The sequence below is a fragment of the Aquarana catesbeiana genome, linkage group LG05, assembly GCF_042186555.1.
Source record: "Aquarana catesbeiana isolate 2022-GZ linkage group LG05, ASM4218655v1, whole genome shotgun sequence".
NCBI classification, from domain to species: Eukaryota; Metazoa; Chordata; class Amphibia; order Anura; family Ranidae; genus Aquarana; species Aquarana catesbeiana.
In genome coordinates this window covers 577,789,890-577,808,222 of record NC_133328.1, presented here as the reverse complement: position 1 = coordinate 577,808,222, position 18,333 = coordinate 577,789,890, and the positions used below count along the sequence as shown (strand labels likewise).

General features: G+C 39.8%; 1 protein-coding gene across 2 annotated transcripts in view; it reads left to right on the top strand.

Annotated features, from left to right (window-relative positions):
- The window catches only part of RGS22 (regulator of G protein signaling 22), a 159,579-nt gene that overhangs the window by 127,680 nt on the left and 13,566 nt on the right, over positions 1 to 18,333 (top strand). For both annotated transcript variants that reach the window (XM_073632037.1, XM_073632036.1), the window contains exons 18-23: positions 4,550 to 4,712; positions 6,207 to 6,365; positions 8,370 to 8,438; positions 11,229 to 11,390; positions 13,905 to 14,084; positions 16,996 to 17,154. In XM_073632037.1, the coding sequence (XP_073488138.1) occupies positions 4,550 to 4,712; positions 6,207 to 6,365; positions 8,370 to 8,438; positions 11,229 to 11,390; positions 13,905 to 14,084; positions 16,996 to 17,154 (892 nt within the window). The remainder of the gene's footprint in view (positions 1 to 4,549; positions 4,713 to 6,206; positions 6,366 to 8,369; positions 8,439 to 11,228; positions 11,391 to 13,904; positions 14,085 to 16,995; positions 17,155 to 18,333) is intronic.

Genomic DNA, 18,333 nt, shown 5'->3' with positions numbered 1-18,333 from the left:
CTTTATTAAGGACTTTTTATAAAATGTATACAATAACTGTGTTTATGTTTTTTTACTTTAATGGGAGGGGGGGGAGTTGTTCCCCAGCTCCAAATTAATCTGTATCAGTCTGATATTGGTGGTCAGTGATTGTTCAAAAAGGGACAGGAACACTCTCCACTCCAATCCCACAGCAACCTTAATATGGCTTTGGGGGGGGGGCTTCTCTGGGGTAGTATCATACCATAGTGGAGGTCACTGAATTCTCAAAATCAAAAATATAGAGGTACATAAATGCGGCACAATGCAAAACCTCTATAAAATTAGTAACAACTTAGCAAGGGAGGTAACTTGCAGAGGTTCAAAACCCTCAATGTATGATGTTCCATAGGGTCAACCTCCCTACTTCCTCTGCTGCCTTTTTCAAAAAAACTGGATTGCTAACCACCAAATATCAAGGAGTTGCTCAAAACCCCCCTTCCCAATAGACCATGTGTAAACCCCAAAATCAAATTCCAAAAAAAGTGCTCCCAAAAGAAAACCCTAGATGTTTTGCTCAAGCTAGAGCTTCGTCAGGAGTTTAAAATAATGTAAAGGACCACCAACAAACATGGAGGAAACAGAAAATAAAGGAGGGGGGGTGGGTGCGAATTTTTCCCACATGGGGTCAGGCTTGGAGACCAGTAGCTATAGCAATAGAGAGGCTAACAAGGACCAACAGGATAAGTATACAAACAGGTCATCCTGGCGAATGATGTGGGCCCACCTGAGGTGCAGGGTCTAAACACTACCTGCTACTTTTTTTTTTTTGGTCATAGGGACCCCAGAGTTCTAACAGTGCTACACAATGAAAAAATAGCACGCTTGTAGCTACTCTTCTTCCTCCACAGGTCATAGCTGATCAGGACTGACTTAGGAACTAAATAGAAGCTATGCTCATACAAATTTAAAGGACATTCTTCCCTGAGTTTCATTGGCATTTATGATGATGCCATTGTGAGGTTGTGTATACACGCAACATAACTTCTACTGTCTTAAAATGTACAGTATTTGTAAGCAGTTGCATAGGTACCATGATCACAACAGTCCCTGCTCTGGCAGGCCTGGGTCAATTTCAGGCTCTCTCACACTCAGCTTCTTAACATTACACAGTAGTAAAACTTACAATAATGCAAAGTGGAGAACTGTTCATATAAAATCTTCAATGGCAGACTGGGAAGTTGTTGAAGACTGGAACACTGCCTTGGTCATGTGATTTCTGTTTTTACAAGACCGAGGACAAGGGTTGCTTTGGGCTGCATCACCAAGCCACTGATTAGCTGCTTGGAGGATCTTCTATGAGCATTTCCAAGCTCTTCATAAGTTTTGTTTCTGTATTATATAGTGAAGTGAAAATTTGGAAGGGAGGGCTGAGCAGGAAGTTGTGAAGGTGTAGGGCAGTGATGGCGAACCTTGGCACTCCAGATGTTTTGGAACTACATTTCTCATGACGCTCTTGCACTCTGCAGTGTAGTTGAGCAACATGGAAAATGTAGTTCCAAAACATCTGGAGTGCCAAGGTTCGCCCTCACTGGTGCAGGGTCTTGATTTCAAGATTGTATCAGGGCCCTAAAATCTTTAGCTACGCTCTGTTTTTGGGATCACATGTGCTTTACTTACTCGTTCCTTGTGGCATTTGACTAGCATAAAAAGTTAAATGATATGAGGCCCCAAACTGTTCTATAAGTCATTAAAATAAACCTTTTCTGAGAAAAATAGAAGGGTCTGTGTTTTCCTTCTGAAAAATGTTTGTTGCATGGCTATTATGCTGACCCTCTGATCTCAGTGTTTCTATCAGGAAAGTTTTCCTTTAGAGTAGATCCAGAAATCCAGTCACCAAACCTTCATGTAAAGCTGGCCATAGATGACTCATTTTTTTTAGATCAGCCAATAGGCTGAATGAAAAAAAATTAACAGGTTCATCCATCCATACAAGGTAGGTGGGTAGAGGTATCCTCCCCACAGAGACATAGTATTCTCATAGCGGGACTCTGCTGTCAGGATACACTGGTCAGTGGCTGCAGTCAATTGAGAAAACATTTCCAACAAGACCGGTCGACAGAAGTCGATCTATCAATCGACTTCTGATGAACAGACAGTCACATATGAATCGAAATTTAAATTTAACCAGTCCCTGCTAAACCGACTGAATTGCGATCCCTCTATGGCCAGCTTAAGATTTAACTTAAAAAGTTTTGGCAGTGAAGGTTTTTTAAATGTTTTTTTCTTTTCATTTCTCTTTATCTATATTTCTCTGCAATTGTTCTGTTAACTAGTGTCCCTCAGGTCGCAAGTGATGGAAAATCCAAGCTTTCTGAATTGTCACCAGATTGCGAATATAGGGGAAATATTCCAAAGGGGACACATGGTCTGTTTAGAGCTGTCTAAAAGAGAATTTCCCTCATAGTGGAGATATATCTCCTCTGTTGTGTTTGTAGGACAGGAAATGAAAGAAAATCTCTCAAGTAGGACAAAGTTTTGTCTTTAGATATACTTTAATGCAATTTTGATGGTTGTTTTCAATTTTTTTTGCTGCTAGTAGTGATTTTGCAGTGACAGTCCTTGTTTAAAATGATACAAAATAAGTGTAGCGCTATACCAAAAATCAAAAATCAAATGTGCATATACAGAATTATATCCAATGTGCATATATAAAAATTCTATATATAAAAAAGTGCTGTAAATTTCCTGATACTATACAAAATATTCTATGCCTTAAAACTAGCAATAAAGTGCAATGTACTCCTTATTGCACACAGTGTTCTTATGAATTCCAATCAATCATGCAAAAGAGAACGATTCACTCTAATCCACCTCTGTGCATATATATATATTCTCGTGTCACCGTCACCAGTTGTGCCCTCACCTTATAGGCTTAATAGCTACGCCTTTAGATTGCAATCAATCCTCTGCTTGGCCTCTTTAGATTTTCCTCCTTCTTATGGTTTATCCACTTATTCAGGCATCTCATATAACAGGGTATACTCCATCCTTATTAATTTACCTTTGGTCTCCACTCACATCGCCCACATGCAAGTTAATAAAGCTTACAATAGTGCTTTACCGTTTTAAAAGATTTATTTATATAAAACATAAGACAGATTTCACTCACATTTCTTCAGATTAAAATTATTTATTACCTTGCATGTGGGCGATGTGAGTGGAGACCAATGGTAAATAATAAGGATGGAGTATACCCTGTGATATGAGATGCCTGAATAAGTGGATAAGCCATAAGAAGGTGGAAAATCTAAAGAAGCCAAGCAGAGGATTGATTGTAATCTAAAGGCGTAGCAAATAAGCCTATAAGGTGAGGGCACAACTGGTGACAGTGACACGAGGATATATATATATATATATATATATATATATATATATATATATATATATATATATATATATATATATATATATATATATATATATATATATATATATATAATATGCACAGAGGTGGATTAGAGTGAAGATATTTACCTTCATTCATCTAGTGATATCACAGATTGCCAAATGAACTGTTTGTTTTGTTTTTTTTACGATCGCTGTCTTTTGTTGTTTTTTTGCACGATTGTTCTCTTTTGCACGTTTGACGATTGATTGGAGTTTATAAGGACACTGTGTGCAATAAGGAGTACATTGCACTTTATTGCTAGTTTTAAGGCATATAATTATTTATTTTGTATAGTATCAGGAAATTTATAGCATTTTGCACTATTTGATTATATAAAATTTTTATATATGCACATTGGATATAACTCTGTATATGCACATTTGATTTTTGGTATAGCACTGTACTTATTTTGTATTATTTTGTATTTTCACATATTTTGGAAGTGTGGAAAGTGCCAGCAGCTTTTTGGTACTATATATCAGCTCACAAGGTTTTTTCTAAATTTTCAGTCCTTGTTTAAGCACTTCTTGTTAAGAGGTGACAATTGTCTCCCAATTGTGCCCCTGTGTTGTCACACTGTCATTCATGCTTCTGATGAAGACTACAAACAGCTGTGAATGCGCGCATTGTACAGACATGGTTCACCCTTTTTGCTATCAGTAAGCCAGTCCAGAACAAGATGAAGCCAATGCAGTCGAGTGGGTGGATATAGACTGGAAGTGGCTTAAAGAGGTTGGTGAAGACCAATAGCACTGTATGCATTAAAAAAAAAAAAAGAATGGCGGTTTTATACAATGCATGGTGCTTTGGCAAAATAAATGTTATTCAAATAAGGTTGACATTGACTTTTAGGATACATTTCAAATTTTTTTTTTCAAGCTGAGTGGTTTTAATATTGTTTTCTGCCACCCTGGAATTATTATTTGTCATTTTTTTCTAATATAAAAAATAAATATATAAATTGACTACTAAAATGTAAACGTCTTTTCATGTGCTTTTTGCATAACAGTATCAAACCTTAAAGTAAAAGTATGTTTTGCAGCTAGGTAAATATTTTACTGGGAAGAAGAAACAGAGCCCTTGAGTTATCCTGCCCATTTGCTTTGTGTTTTCATGGGGCTCTTCTCATTACTTTTTCAGCATGGATCTAATGTGCTGGCTTGATCTTGAGCAGCTCAGAAGAATGCCTCACAAAGATAAAGAAAAAAGACAAGAAAAATCAAAGGATATAAAGAATAAATATCTTAATAAAAAATATTTCTTTGGTCCAAACAGTCCAGCTACGAGAGACCAACAAGAACAGGTATAAAATGAGCAAGCAATTCTATCCTCTTTTTATGTTGCAGTCTTTATTGATTGGAAAGAAGAAAAGTATTGAGGATTTTAGTTCTGTAATTGCTATATTAAATAAAGAAAATGATCAGCAGTCACTATAAGAGGAGTGCTTTGCCACAACTCCTTAATGCATCTCGGCATCTGATTGTTGTGTATTGCAAGATGCCCAAGGTTCCTGGCAGGGAGGACTGGGTGAAGCTGGTGTCTTGGTTAATGGAACCTGAGGAGTGGATGGCACAATGCAATGACAAATATAATAAGTTTTACTCCATCTGGGCCAAATGGAATCACTATAGCTCTGGAGTATCTGAGGCATGACTATTTTGGTCTATGACTGTTCTTGTATCCCTTTCTGTGGGCACTGCCTGGAATCCATGTACCGTATATAGTTTCGGTAGGCCTCTTTAGTCTATTGCTAACATATAACTTAAGATTGTATCTGCAACTGTATCTTTTTCCTGACCAGACTGGATCCGTGTCCTTTTTATTTTACTGTTTGTTTTTTATGACCCATTTGTTTTTCCATTTATGTTATTTCTTTTGTATTAATGCCATCCTTGGGTGCTCTACAATCTAACAGATTAGAAAAAAAAAAAAAAAGAAAATGATCAGGGTGATGAATAAATGTATTATTAGGTTGTGGTAGTTTTTGTGGAAATTGAATAGTTAAAAAAGGTCTAATTCTAGGGTCTATTATACTGTATATATCCAGGTCAAAATAGGGAGAGACTACATTGTATGCTCTCAAATAATCAGGTCGATTGGCTGTCCCAAATCTCCTGAAGTATTATAGGGCAGTCTAATTGACTCAACTGACACAAATGTATTCTACTACATACAAACCAGACTAGATAACTATTGAATCACAAGCAGGTGCCACTTACCCCACAGACCTCCCTATGTGGTTGCCATCAATGCAGCATTAAGTAATCTAATGTCCCACCCTTTCCCACTCATTGCATTTATGGACTTCCCATTAGAGGGTGACTATATTCGTTCTCCATGGTCCCACTGTATGTAGGAACAGAGCCACCCGGTCTTACTCACTCCCAAGATGTTCTCGGGACCATAAACTATGGGAAAATTAGTGTGCATAGAGCAGTTCACATGACCGCAACTAATGTGCATGGCGCAATAAGAAACAATTTGATAAAAAATAGATTACAGGGCCATTATTTAATGTGTATGGATTATTTGTGCAGAATAAGGACATAGTTTAGTGTCACTTAAGATTTCACTAGATTTACAGTATATAAAGCCTAGAGTAACTTGTATAAATTAATAATTAATTTATAAGAGAATTAGCAAAAAGTAGACTTTTTGGGGTGTAAGTATCAAAAAAAATTTGTATATGTTTTTTTTTTTTTTTTTAGGCAAGATAAAGTATGTTCTTCCATTTTTGAACACTTTGACCTAAAACAAAAAATGACATAGCCACCCATTGACTCATCCTTTTCTGCAGGTGATGAATCTGGCAGGGGGCTGGGGGAAAATTCTTCATGATCGCCTATCCTCTGCTGTCCTTGTTGAAATACAGAAATATGTCCGGATGAGGATAGAGAAGAAATGGCTTCCTATGTTCCTGTCAACAGAAGAATACAGGGAACGCCGGAAGATGCAAGTAAGAAGCACACTTTGTTTAATGCAATATATTTTCATAGTAGGCTGTGCAGGGTGGTACAGACAGCAAGGGAAGCTTACTGGTAAAGAGGCAGGAGGACACAGCATGGGGCATAGTCACTGTTATAAACAGTGTCTGCAAAAATAAAATATATACAAACATTAGGTGGTGCTGCACATAATAACCTCAATTCAAAAATGCAACTAAATACAAGTGACCAAATATCACAAATAACTCAAAATAACATAAGTCACAAAAAATACCTCCACATAAGTATGGGCTATAAATCACCAATAGTGTCCATCAATCTTCAATAATATATCAATCTTCATGCAGTATTCATGATAACCACTTCCACAGTGTAGATTGAATAAACTCACCAAAAATCAATGCCTCACATCATAGATGATCGACCTATAACACTCTAATGATGAAAATTGGTTTCCAGTTTCCCAGGATCCTCCTGCTTCAGGCAGTCATATTTTCTTATAGGCTCTCCATCCAATAATCGCTCATAAAAAAAAAAAAAAAAAAAAAAGTCCGTATGGACAAAATGCATCAGTGCGTTACCACATGCAGGACCAGAAGTGATGCAAGCACGCTAGCCTGGAAATGACCCAATGTTGGTTAGTGGAACTATGAGGGGGTGAGGCGACATGTACCCGGCTGACACATGGGAAGCGGGCACACTGACAGTTGATTGTCTGTTTAAAGACTATGTTTTATAGAACCAGAGACAGATCGCACGGGGCACGAGCGCTCCTGAGACCTGAGGAAGGAGGCTACACCCTCTGAAACATGTTGTCATAGCGATCATTAGCTTCATTCTTCAGCTGTTCCAGCTCGTGCATCAGGTGCCTGTGGAGTCCAGTCGGGTTCTCTTATCTCCAGAGGATTTCTGCTGTGAGTGGGTGGCTTACGTGCAGCTTGTTGGCGGCTGTACATCATCCCATTGGGACTACTCATCTCCGCGCTCGCTCTGAATCCTGCCTGGAGCCCTGTGTGCCGGAGCTACATCACAGCACAACCATAGACACTTCTGTTTTAAGAAAACCATATGAGTGTTTAGTGTTTCTTTGTTACTTTGTATCTCTATTTAATAAACCGTGTTGCACTAGGGGCTCGTGCGCTCTGTCTCTTTCTTTGTATTTTGCAGGTGTCAGTTTTTCACTGCTGGTGGATGGAGCAGCAAAGCATGGTATACACCACACCAAGTTAACCCTTTCCTTGGTAATCTAAAGAAATTTAAAAGACCATTTTAACCCCATAAGACCATATCCATTCTTGGTGGAACTTTGACTATCTATTTTTTGCTTTTATTTTAAAGACTTCTCAGAATTTAGCACTAGCATGCTATTTTTGTTTTATGTAGTTGTGGTTATGGTACTGCACTATTGTGAGACTTTTTTTTTATGGGCTATTATTGGATGGAGAGTCTATAAGGAGATATGACTGCCTGAAGCGGGAGCGACAATTTTCATCATTAGAATGTTATATGCCGATCATCTATAATCAAAGCTTATTCTTTGTAATAGAACTTGGTAGTTTTGGGGCACCTTGGAATTAAATGCTGCTCTTTTGAACTAAGAGGTGCCAGTAGAGTTGGTTTGGAATTCTCCACAGATGCTCCTACATCAGTTAGGAGAAGTCCCAGAAGACACTGGTAGGCTTATATCTCCCTGGTGGTTTGAGAATACCATTGAAACTCCCTCTGCAAAATTTAGAGGTCACAGGACAGCAAAGATACATTTGGACCGACCTGCTCAAACTGTTTACCCTGTGTCCTCTACAGCAGTAAGGAACATGAAGGTGGATGGATGGGTGTTTCTTTTTTAGGAGTTGTCAATCTCTGGCTTCCCTATTATTGTGTGACCCAGAAATACCACGTTGTCCATTGTTGTATTAGTGTGATAGATTCTGTGGTAGTTAAAATATAGAATTTTTTGTAACAACAATGTATATGAAATGTTGAATATTTAAACAGTGTATTTGATTTGTCTCCAGTCACAGATGAAGGATGTGGCAGAGGATGTCATATCCCAAACAAACAAGAAGAAACTGGGAGTATGGAAGGTAGATTATTTGAATTGACATTATTCAGTATTATTTCATAAAGCTATTATTTGGGAATCTTCTATATTGGAGTTACCTCCAGTGTAATAGAAAATTAGCATGATAAGAACACCATAAAGCTTGGGTAAAAATCTCAAAACTTCCCCTTTATCAGGTCTTATGTGCTGGCAGTAAGTTCAAATTTATACTGGACAACAGCTGTAAAATCAAATAGAGCCCCAAATAATCCAGGTTGTTTTCAGTGGCCAAGCCAAGACTGCTGTGAAATACAGACATTGCCATGACTAGACAACGTTGTCAAATAATCATTTCAGTGGGAGGGATTCAGTATGTAGGAAATTTGTATTCTCCAATTATGTTCTTGCCCGTCAATAAAACAGATATTTTTTGATACTATGCAAACATTAAGGCTGGCTTCACACCTATGCGAATTTGATGTGGGTTTCTCCGCATCCAATTTGCATGACAGGAGAATGTGACTGGCTCTCTATGCAGCCGGTTCACATATGTCCGGGGTGGCTGCGGAGCAGCTTGCACAGAAAGCTGCGTGTCTTTGGCTCAGTTTCAGGGCCGAATTCAGACAAAGATTTGGCCCTGATTCATCCCTGAAATGGAGAACAGGGATGCACAGCATTCCTGTGTGATCCGCGGCCGTCTTAGGTGTGAACCGAGCCTTAAAACAGAGTTGCGGCGAAAAAAAAAAATTAAAAGTCAGCAGTTACAAATACTGCAGCTGCTGACCTTTAAAATAAGGACACTTGCCTGTCCAGGGAGCCCGCGATGTCCTCACCCAAAGCTGACCCATCCCTTGGCTCAGGGTGGAGGCACCGGCATCTTCAGTAAGGGAATCAGGAAGTGAAGCCTTGTGGCTTCACAGCCTGTTTCCCTACTGCACATGCGCGAGTCATGCTGCATGTTCTGACTGGTCCCTGCTGTCTTCTGGGACCTGTATGTCTCCCAGAAGACAGCGGGGGGACAAGGAGGGGCCGAACATGGCATAGATCACCGCGGATTCTGCAGCGATATTTCAACGGAAGTGGAAGCAAATACCTGTATTAGACAGGTATCTGATCCTCCCTCCCCCCTGAAAGGTGCCAAATGTAACACCGGAGGGGGGGAGGAACCGGATAAGCGGAAGTTCCATTCTTGGGTGGAACTCCGCTTTAAGCTTTTTGGGAACCTGTCTGTTCCTTGATACATTCCTTGATACATGGATCCTCTTCAACCCCAAAACCTTCTAGGCTTACCCCTCCAAACTTTTTTATATAACTGCCACAAAACTGTTATATCACACAATCATTTTATATAACTGCCACAAAACTGTTATATCACACAATCATTGCAGCTAGATAGATACCTGATAGCCCTTAAATGAGAAAAAAACACTGCTAGAATTAGAGATGTTAAACCCATAGAGAACCTTACTGCACCTTATCTTCATGACAGACACCCTTAAGCAATTCTACAAAGTCTGGGAGCTGTGACATTTTCAGGAGGACCCGATATGAGCAAACAAACTTTTCCAACATCTAAAGGTTTGGGCAGTGTGCCCGGCATGCACACCCAGATGGATATGGTGAAGAGCTCTCCTTCTAAACTTTCCCTTTGGTTCAAGATTTTGAGGACACCTTTGTGCTAGACAACCTTGCTGTGGAAAAAACACATGCTTTCCCTAAGTCTAGGGCTTTTTAAGAATTATTCTAGTTGTGGCCCCCGACCAGGCATATGAAATATTGTCTGTTACAAATTTCTTATTGCGTCAGGACTGCATCATCCAAGTGAGTCCAGCTATGCACCTTACCTTAGGACTTAAGTAGTTCTATGTGCCTTACCTTATTGATGTGCTCGCTGCTCTGAATAACACTGCTTTGATATATTTATTGTATGCTGTGACTGTGAGAAATCATTCAGGTTTTCTTACACTTTATTGTACTGTAGAAAACATCAATAAAAAGTAAGTTATGTAAAACAAAATAGAAATTAATTGAGATAACCCACATATTATTGTCTGTATAGTCCACATAGTACTGCCTGTATAGTGAAAGAATGGTGGATATAGTGTCAGCTGAAAGAAGAATCATGTGAGTATCTAATCTTTTTTTTTTTTTCTTATAAAGTGGTTATCAATGGTATGATCTTCTGATGTGATGAGAGGTAACCTGGAATCATTTGGAGACTGCATTACAAAAAAAATATACAGAAAAATAAGCATGCTAGAAAAACTAAAGTTTTCTTAGCCGCACATGTGACAAAATCGTATGTTTTCTGGTTAGGGCCAAAAAGTTGCAGTGTTTTCGACATTGCGGCAACTATTACCATTAGATCCCTTATGTCTCCATCACTTTATGGCTGTTTAAAAAATAAAAGCTGTTACTGGTTGAAACTGTTTGCCGTTGATCATTGACAGTAAAAAAAAAAAAAAAAAAAACGTAGCATGACATTATGTATTAAAAAACAGTGTTTTCTAAAGTCCTATTGAAGTACTTACCCTCACAGTAGGGGCATAGTGTAGGGTTTCAGAATTACTGGACGGTATTGCCTAATGGGAGAACATACATATTTTAGTATCAGTTACCAGTAGCAGGGGAGTATGGTAAACCATTTATTTGGGCTTGCATGGGTACCAGTGGGTGTTTCTGAAAGGGCAATTTCCTACATAAGTGGATGCTGGCAGTGTAGATAGATGAGTCATGTAGTCATTTAAATACTACATATCAGATATTGCAAAGATTGTGATAGTAGTACACGATAGATCAAAGTCTGGTAAACAAAGGATTTTTTTCCTTACAGCACCTAGACAGTAAATGGATATCTTCCTCCAAAGAAATTATAGCTTTCCGAAAAGCTTTACTGAACCCCATCACTGCAAGCCAGTTCCAGCGTTTCATATCTCTTAAGGGAGATTTCTTTGAAAATGGACTGCTGTTTTGGCAAGAAGTGCAAAAGTATAAGGTATGCCTGTTAACTGTAAAGTGAGTAAAACATTTATATTTCTAAAGACTTGACTTCATCATTGTATATCGTAAAAGATGCTTATATGTATTTTTATCTGCATAAAAATGTATGTGTAAAAATCAGAAGTACCTAGATCTGTTAACCAGTCCTCAGTGCGTTGATTATTATTATTATACAGGATTTATATAGCGCCAATAGTTTGCGCAGCTCTTTACGATATAAAAGGAGACAATACAGTTACAATACAATAAAATGCAAAGGGGGAGGGGTAATATAAGCTTACAATCTAATAGGGTGAGGCAAGTAGTAAAATAGGGAATAGCTGTAGGGGATGGGGCGATGGAAGAATTAAAAGTTCAGTTGTTAGGTGGGGATGGGATAGGCTTCCCTGCAGAGATGAGTTTTCAGAGATCGCCTAAAGGTGGCCAGAGTGCTGGACAGATTGAGATAGAGAGTACCAGAGGATAGGAGAGGCTCTGGAGAAGTCCCGGAGATGAGCATGGAAGAAAGAGACAAGAGAGCTAGAGGTCTTGGGAGGAGTCGAGAGGACCTTTTGGGTGATATTTTGAGACAAGATTGGTGATGTAGTAGCTCCAGGCAGAGTTGTGAATGGCTTTGTATGTTGTTGTCTGTATTGATGATCAGGTTGTGCACCAGTACAGATAAATGCTGAACTGTGTCTCAGTATGCCAGGGACATGCGCACAAGCATAACTGTCTTCAGACACACCTGTTGTCAGAAAAATAAGACCATTAGATGGGTGTTGACACTGAGGTCTATCATTTATATTCAGAAGACCAAAGATGTCAAGATAACACAATTTTCCTCTGATCTTGCTGAAATCTTCCAGATTGGGCAACAACTATCTTATAGATAGAATAAAGGGGGGATTTGGGACTTTAAATGAAGCACATATGTGGTGTGCCTCCATCCCTGGTTCAAGTACATAAATAAGGAATTTGGGACTTTAAATTAAACTAATGACATTGTGGAGGTGGATTGATCATGTGTATAGACACATACATCTGCATGTGTACTGGACATCAAGGATACATAAGTATATATCAGCTTAACAGCACATGGTAATGTAGAAAAATTAATAGATAGATTCTGTACATTCATATATACAAATATCATATAGGCAGCACATTGCAATGGAAGTAAGTAATATAAAATAGTATAAACATGATTAATGTAGATGATGAACTGGAGTGATTACTAATGCAGGCATGTATCTGCATCCTAAAATGTCTGACGCGCTTCATGTATGGACACTCATCAGGGGCGGATGTTTAGGAGTATCTATAAAGAATAAGTATAATTAATCTCATATGGCACTAAACATGACAAGAGAAGGCAAATGTGCCAGTCCTGGATAGCTACATATGATTAAATACGATAAAGTATGGTGAGTGTAGGGCCAGGGCCAGAAGGGTAGTCAGTCCCGGGAGCTGAGGTAATTTGGAGCCACGTCAATTTTATCAATATTTTTGATACATTAAAATCCACTAAAACATTAATTCAACTACCCTCTAATTGAATAAGAGAGGTTATGTAAGTCTTTCATAATATACAAGAAGACAAATAGATCGATGCATTTCGCTTAGCATTAGACTTACTCAGGATCCAAATTCTTGTCTCCAATGTGTCACGTTGTAGCTGACAAAAACTTATAAGGGTACAACACCAAAAGCTTAAACAACTATTAATCCGAAAATTACATACATATATAAATCAAATTATCAAACGAAACATAGACACATATAAATCCTCCGTCCCACTGTCCTCAATGTTGGGACTTTCCTATTATGCAACGTATTTTATAAAACAGACCTACAACAGTTTTGATGTCTACTCTGTCATTATGTCCCTCACTGCCATCCAAGGCTGCTCTGGCTCTGTCGCTTCTGGTGAAAGTCCTCTGACAAATGCTATAAAAATCAGAACTAATGCCGCGTACACACGGGCGGACTTTTCGACCGGACAGGTCCGACGGACTTTTCGACAGACTTTCTGACGGACTTTCCAACGGACTTTCAAACGAACGGACTTGCCTACACACGATCAACCAAAGTCCGACAGATTCGTACATGATGACGTACGACCAGACTAAAATAAGGAAGTTCATAGCCAGTAGCCAATAGCTGCCCTAGCGTCGTTTTTTTGTCCGTCGGACTAGCATACAGACGAGCGGATTTTTCGACCGGACTCGAGTCCGTCAGAAAGATTTGAAACATGTTTTATTTCTAGGTCCGTCTGACTTTTGGGGAAAAAAAGTCTGCTGGAGCCCACACACGATCGAATCGTCCGACGGAGTCCGGTACGCCGGACCAAGTCTGCTGGAAAGTCCGCTCGTGTGTACGCGACATTAGGGTACGAATCTTGAAACTAAGACACTAATATATTTACTTTTTACCTTCACTTTCTGTACTCATTACTAGGTTTAATAAAATAACTTTATGATCTTAAAGTATGCGTCTACATCATCAGTGGCTGGTCCCTGTCTTCTAGGAACTTTGTCATTCCCATTGTGATGATGCAACCATCCAAAACAAGATCACAGCTATCATCAACTGTTTTATCAATTCATCCATCCCTCCAGCACTGCAGATAGACATTCCTCCAGAGCAAGCGGAAAAGATTTTAGAACGACGTAGAGATTTGGGGCCTTATGTGTTTCGGGAAGCACAGGTCAGTAAAGAAAACATGACTTACTAATTCTTGTTTGTTACATTTTGACTTTAAAATGTATCTACACCCTGACAATGAATGTCTCTTATTCACTCCTATTTGGTCAGCCAGGCTCCATTCATGCTAATGCGTTTTTTTGTTGCTTTTTGCAGAAATGCATTTCATTTTTTTAACATGAGTTCCTATGGAACACGTTCACATCAATGCATGTTTGTGCCTCTGCATTTTTGGAAAGGGTTAGGGACTTTTTAAAATGCAAAACGGTGCTTTTTTTATTTTTTGGTTCAATAGACTTCGATAGAGAAGCTACAGAAAAGCATGTAGTGTGTTTTTACCGCGATTTACATTTTGCATTTTGTAAATCTGGCCAACAACAACCCCCCCCCCCCCAAAAAAAAAGAGCAAACCGCAAATGGTGGCAAAATTGCGGTACAATTGCTGTAAAAAAAAATGCAGAAAGCATAGCAAAAAGCACTGCAGAAACGCACAAAAGCAACATGCATAGATGTGAATCGAGCCTATGGCCCCTTTTTCATGATCGCTCCGCAAAGATTCGCCTGTCAGTTTTAAGGCGGATCTGAGCGGGCCAACCATTGACTTGTATGCGCAGGCGGATGTCAGCAGAGATGTGTCCGCTGACACCCGCCTGCCATCCGATCCGACAAGATCCACTAAAAACACATGAGTGGAGATATGTTTGCCATCCGTCCAGCGGATCGGATGGGATCGGATGAAAAAAGACATGCTGTCTGTTTTCATCCGACCTTCCCATAGAGAATAGCGGGGCTCTGACAGGTCCGTCCCTGCACAGTGAGCAGAGACAGACCTATCATCCACCTGCTCAGCAGGGATCAACGGAGCGATCTCCCGCTGAGCTAGCAGAGTCATCTGAGCGGATCCGCCCCGTGTGAAAGGAGCCTTAGACTGCATTCACACTACAGCGTTTTGAATCATGGGCAGATTTGCCCGCTGATGTGTGAATGACAAATCGCAGAACTTGCATTTGAGATGCCATTCATTTGAATGACACCTCAAATCGTGGTGCGGGTCTGCCGTGATTGTCACGCGATAAAACATGCTGCAATTGCAGCAATCCGCATCACGGGAAGCATGTCGCCCAAAAGAAGCTCCAGAACTTTTTTTGGGCAACCACGTTTTATTGAGCGACAATCGCAGCAGTATCGCAACGCAATTTGAGGTGTCATTCAAATGAATGGCATCTCAAATGCGAGTTCCACGATTTGTCATTCACACATCAGCGCTGTCAAATCACGGGCAGATTTGCCGCAAGTCTGTCCGCGATTCAAAATGCTGTAGTGTGAATGTAGCCTAAAATATACAATTGAGAGTGTTTTGTTATGTCCATTTGATAATTGCAAAAAATACCTGTTTATCCTTCCACAAATCCAGTGTTGTCCCATGTCCTGTGCACTCTGCAATGTTATCTAAAACACTTTTACTAGCCCTGCCCATTTCCACTTTGCAAGGGAATGGGGGAAAATTCTTTATGGTCGTCTATTTTCTGCTGTCCTTGTTGAAATACAAAAACATGTCCAGATGTCCATATGTCCTATCCTCTGCTGTCCTTGTTGAAATACAGGAATATGTCCAGATGACGATAGGGAAGAAATGGCTTCCTATGTTCCTGTCAACATAGGAAAACCTATACAAGTGTGCAAGCTCTGCCAATTGAGTTTATTGCATTTGACATTTCTACTCAATAAAATCAGACTATTGGAAAGGAATACCTGGGGCTGCTCCAAGCATGCCCCTGGCATAGGAAAGGATTAGGACTATCACGGTACCCAGGGATAAGGCAAAGGTTATGATAAAATTAACAATTTATTAAGAAAAGAGCATAATTGAAAACAATTGTACATAAATTGATAGACAGTTAATTACAACCATGCATAGTAAATACAAGTGGTTCCAAAGGAATGGATAAACCCCATTGGCAATGTGGGGAGTGGAGATGTATGTCTTGACGTGATCCTCTACATCAGTGGTTCTCAACTCCAGTCCTCAGGACCCACCAACAGGCCATATTTTAAGTATTACCTTGGGGAGATGCAGACAAGAATACTGCAATCATCGAGCAGTAAATGAAATCACCTGTGATGTATTTTAGTTATCTTGCAAACCTGGCCTGTTGGTGGGTCCTGAGGACCGGAGTTGAGAACCACTGCTCTACATGTTTTGTGGCTACAGCTGCTTCCTCAGGAGGAGTCAATCATTCCCATCTATAAGGTAAGTACAATCTCATAGTTACATAATCAGAAATAGTTTTTAATAATATTTAATAACAGAAGGAAGAAAATCAAAAATATGTAGTAGAACAAACATAATATTATTATTGGAGTTCCTGTTCATTTGTGCGTTGCTTACCAATGGGGACCAGTGGAGCACAGAGCAGCACCTGTTGAGGCACCCGAAGGTAATCCCCCATGGTGAACATGAGAGACACTTGAGGGCGTGGGTATTCTGATTTTAAAACAAGGGGTATAATGGAGTAGTTATAGGTGGTTGTCTAAACCAATGGGGTTTATCCGTTCCTTTGGAACCACTTGTATCTATTATACAATGATGCATGTTGTAATTAACTGTCTATCAATGTATGTACAATTGTTTTTAATCATGTCCTTTTCTTAATAAATTGTTAATTTTATCATAACCTTTGCCTTATCCCTGGGTACCGTGATAGTCCTAATCCTTTCCTATGCCAGAGGCATGGTTGGAGCAGCCCCAGGTATTCCTTTCCAATAGTCTATCTCAAAGGATGATGGTACCCGCCTCTACCCTTAGACCTAATTGATTGCGGCAATCCCTTCTATTCCAAATAAAATCAGAGCTATATAGCAACTAGGGCCTGCTGGACCCAAATATTTAGCTCTATGTGTATTTTTCCACCTAGATGACAATCTTCAGCATCATGTTTAAGTTTTGGCCTGATTTCTGTAAATTCCGGAACCAACTGACTGATGAGAAGATTGTACCTCTGCTGGAGAGAAAGAAGGCAAAGAAAGTACAACAAATGAAACAAAAGATGAGAGAACAAGAGATGCTCGCCAAGGTAAGAGGATCAATAAAACTTTCCTGTGAGCCTAAAAGGTAATGGAAGGATTCAGCTCTATTATGACCAGAGGTATTCAATCAATTAAAAGAAAAAAGTAGCAGCGTTAGCAGGTGTTGGTTAACTTGACAACAACTCTGACTAATTTGCATACTTAAATACATTTTGTAATTTATTTTTTAACATATAAGCTTTTATTTTGTACCGTGAAAGCAGTGGTTAGGACTATGTAAGTGCACAGCACATCTTGTAGAGTAGGGATGAGCGAATACTGAACATTATGGGGCGTTCGCGGCAAATTCGAGCGCTGCGGAATGCCCGAGATCGCAGTGCATTGATGTCTGATGATTGGCCAAAGCATGCACCTGTCCTGCATACTTTGGCCAATCACAGCGTCCTCTGCTGTGAGAGCCATGATTGACCAAAGGCAGGGTGCCTTTAGCCAATCATGGCTCAAGGGGCTAAGTCCACGCCCCACACTATATAAGGCTGCTTACACAGCGGCCGTATATAGTGTAATGATTGAGAGAATGTTAGGTAGAGGCAGGTTAGTTAGTGGCGTGCAGGCAGTTTAGTGTGTATAGATATAATATATAATATATATATAATAGGATTTTTTAAAACAGCTTACCTGTAAAATCCTTTTCTTTCGAAGGACATCACGGGACACAGAGCCACAGTAATTACTGATGGGTTATATAGGTATCACTGGTGATTGGACACTGGCACACCCTATCAGGAAGTTCAACCCCCTATATAATCCCTCCCCCTTGCAGGGATACCTCAGTTTTGTAGCCAAGCAATATAGTGTATTAGAAGAGGGGCGGGACCTCTGTGTCCCGTGATGTCCTTCGAAAGAAAAGGATTTTACAGGTAAGCTGTTTTAAAAAATCCTATTTTCTTTCTCGAACATCACGGGACACAGAGCCACAGTAATTACTGATGGGATGTCCCAGAGCAATGCTACCTGAGGGGGGGGAACCACGACCAAGTAGGGTGCAATCAGACCTGAGGACCCTGTACCGCTGCCTGCAGCACACTACGCCCAAAGGCGATATCCTCATGCCTTCTCACATCCACCTGATAGAATCTGGTGAATGTATGAACTGAAGACCAGGTTGCGGCCTTGCAGATTTGAGCCATAGAGGCCCGGTGATGCACTGCCCAAGAAGCACCAAT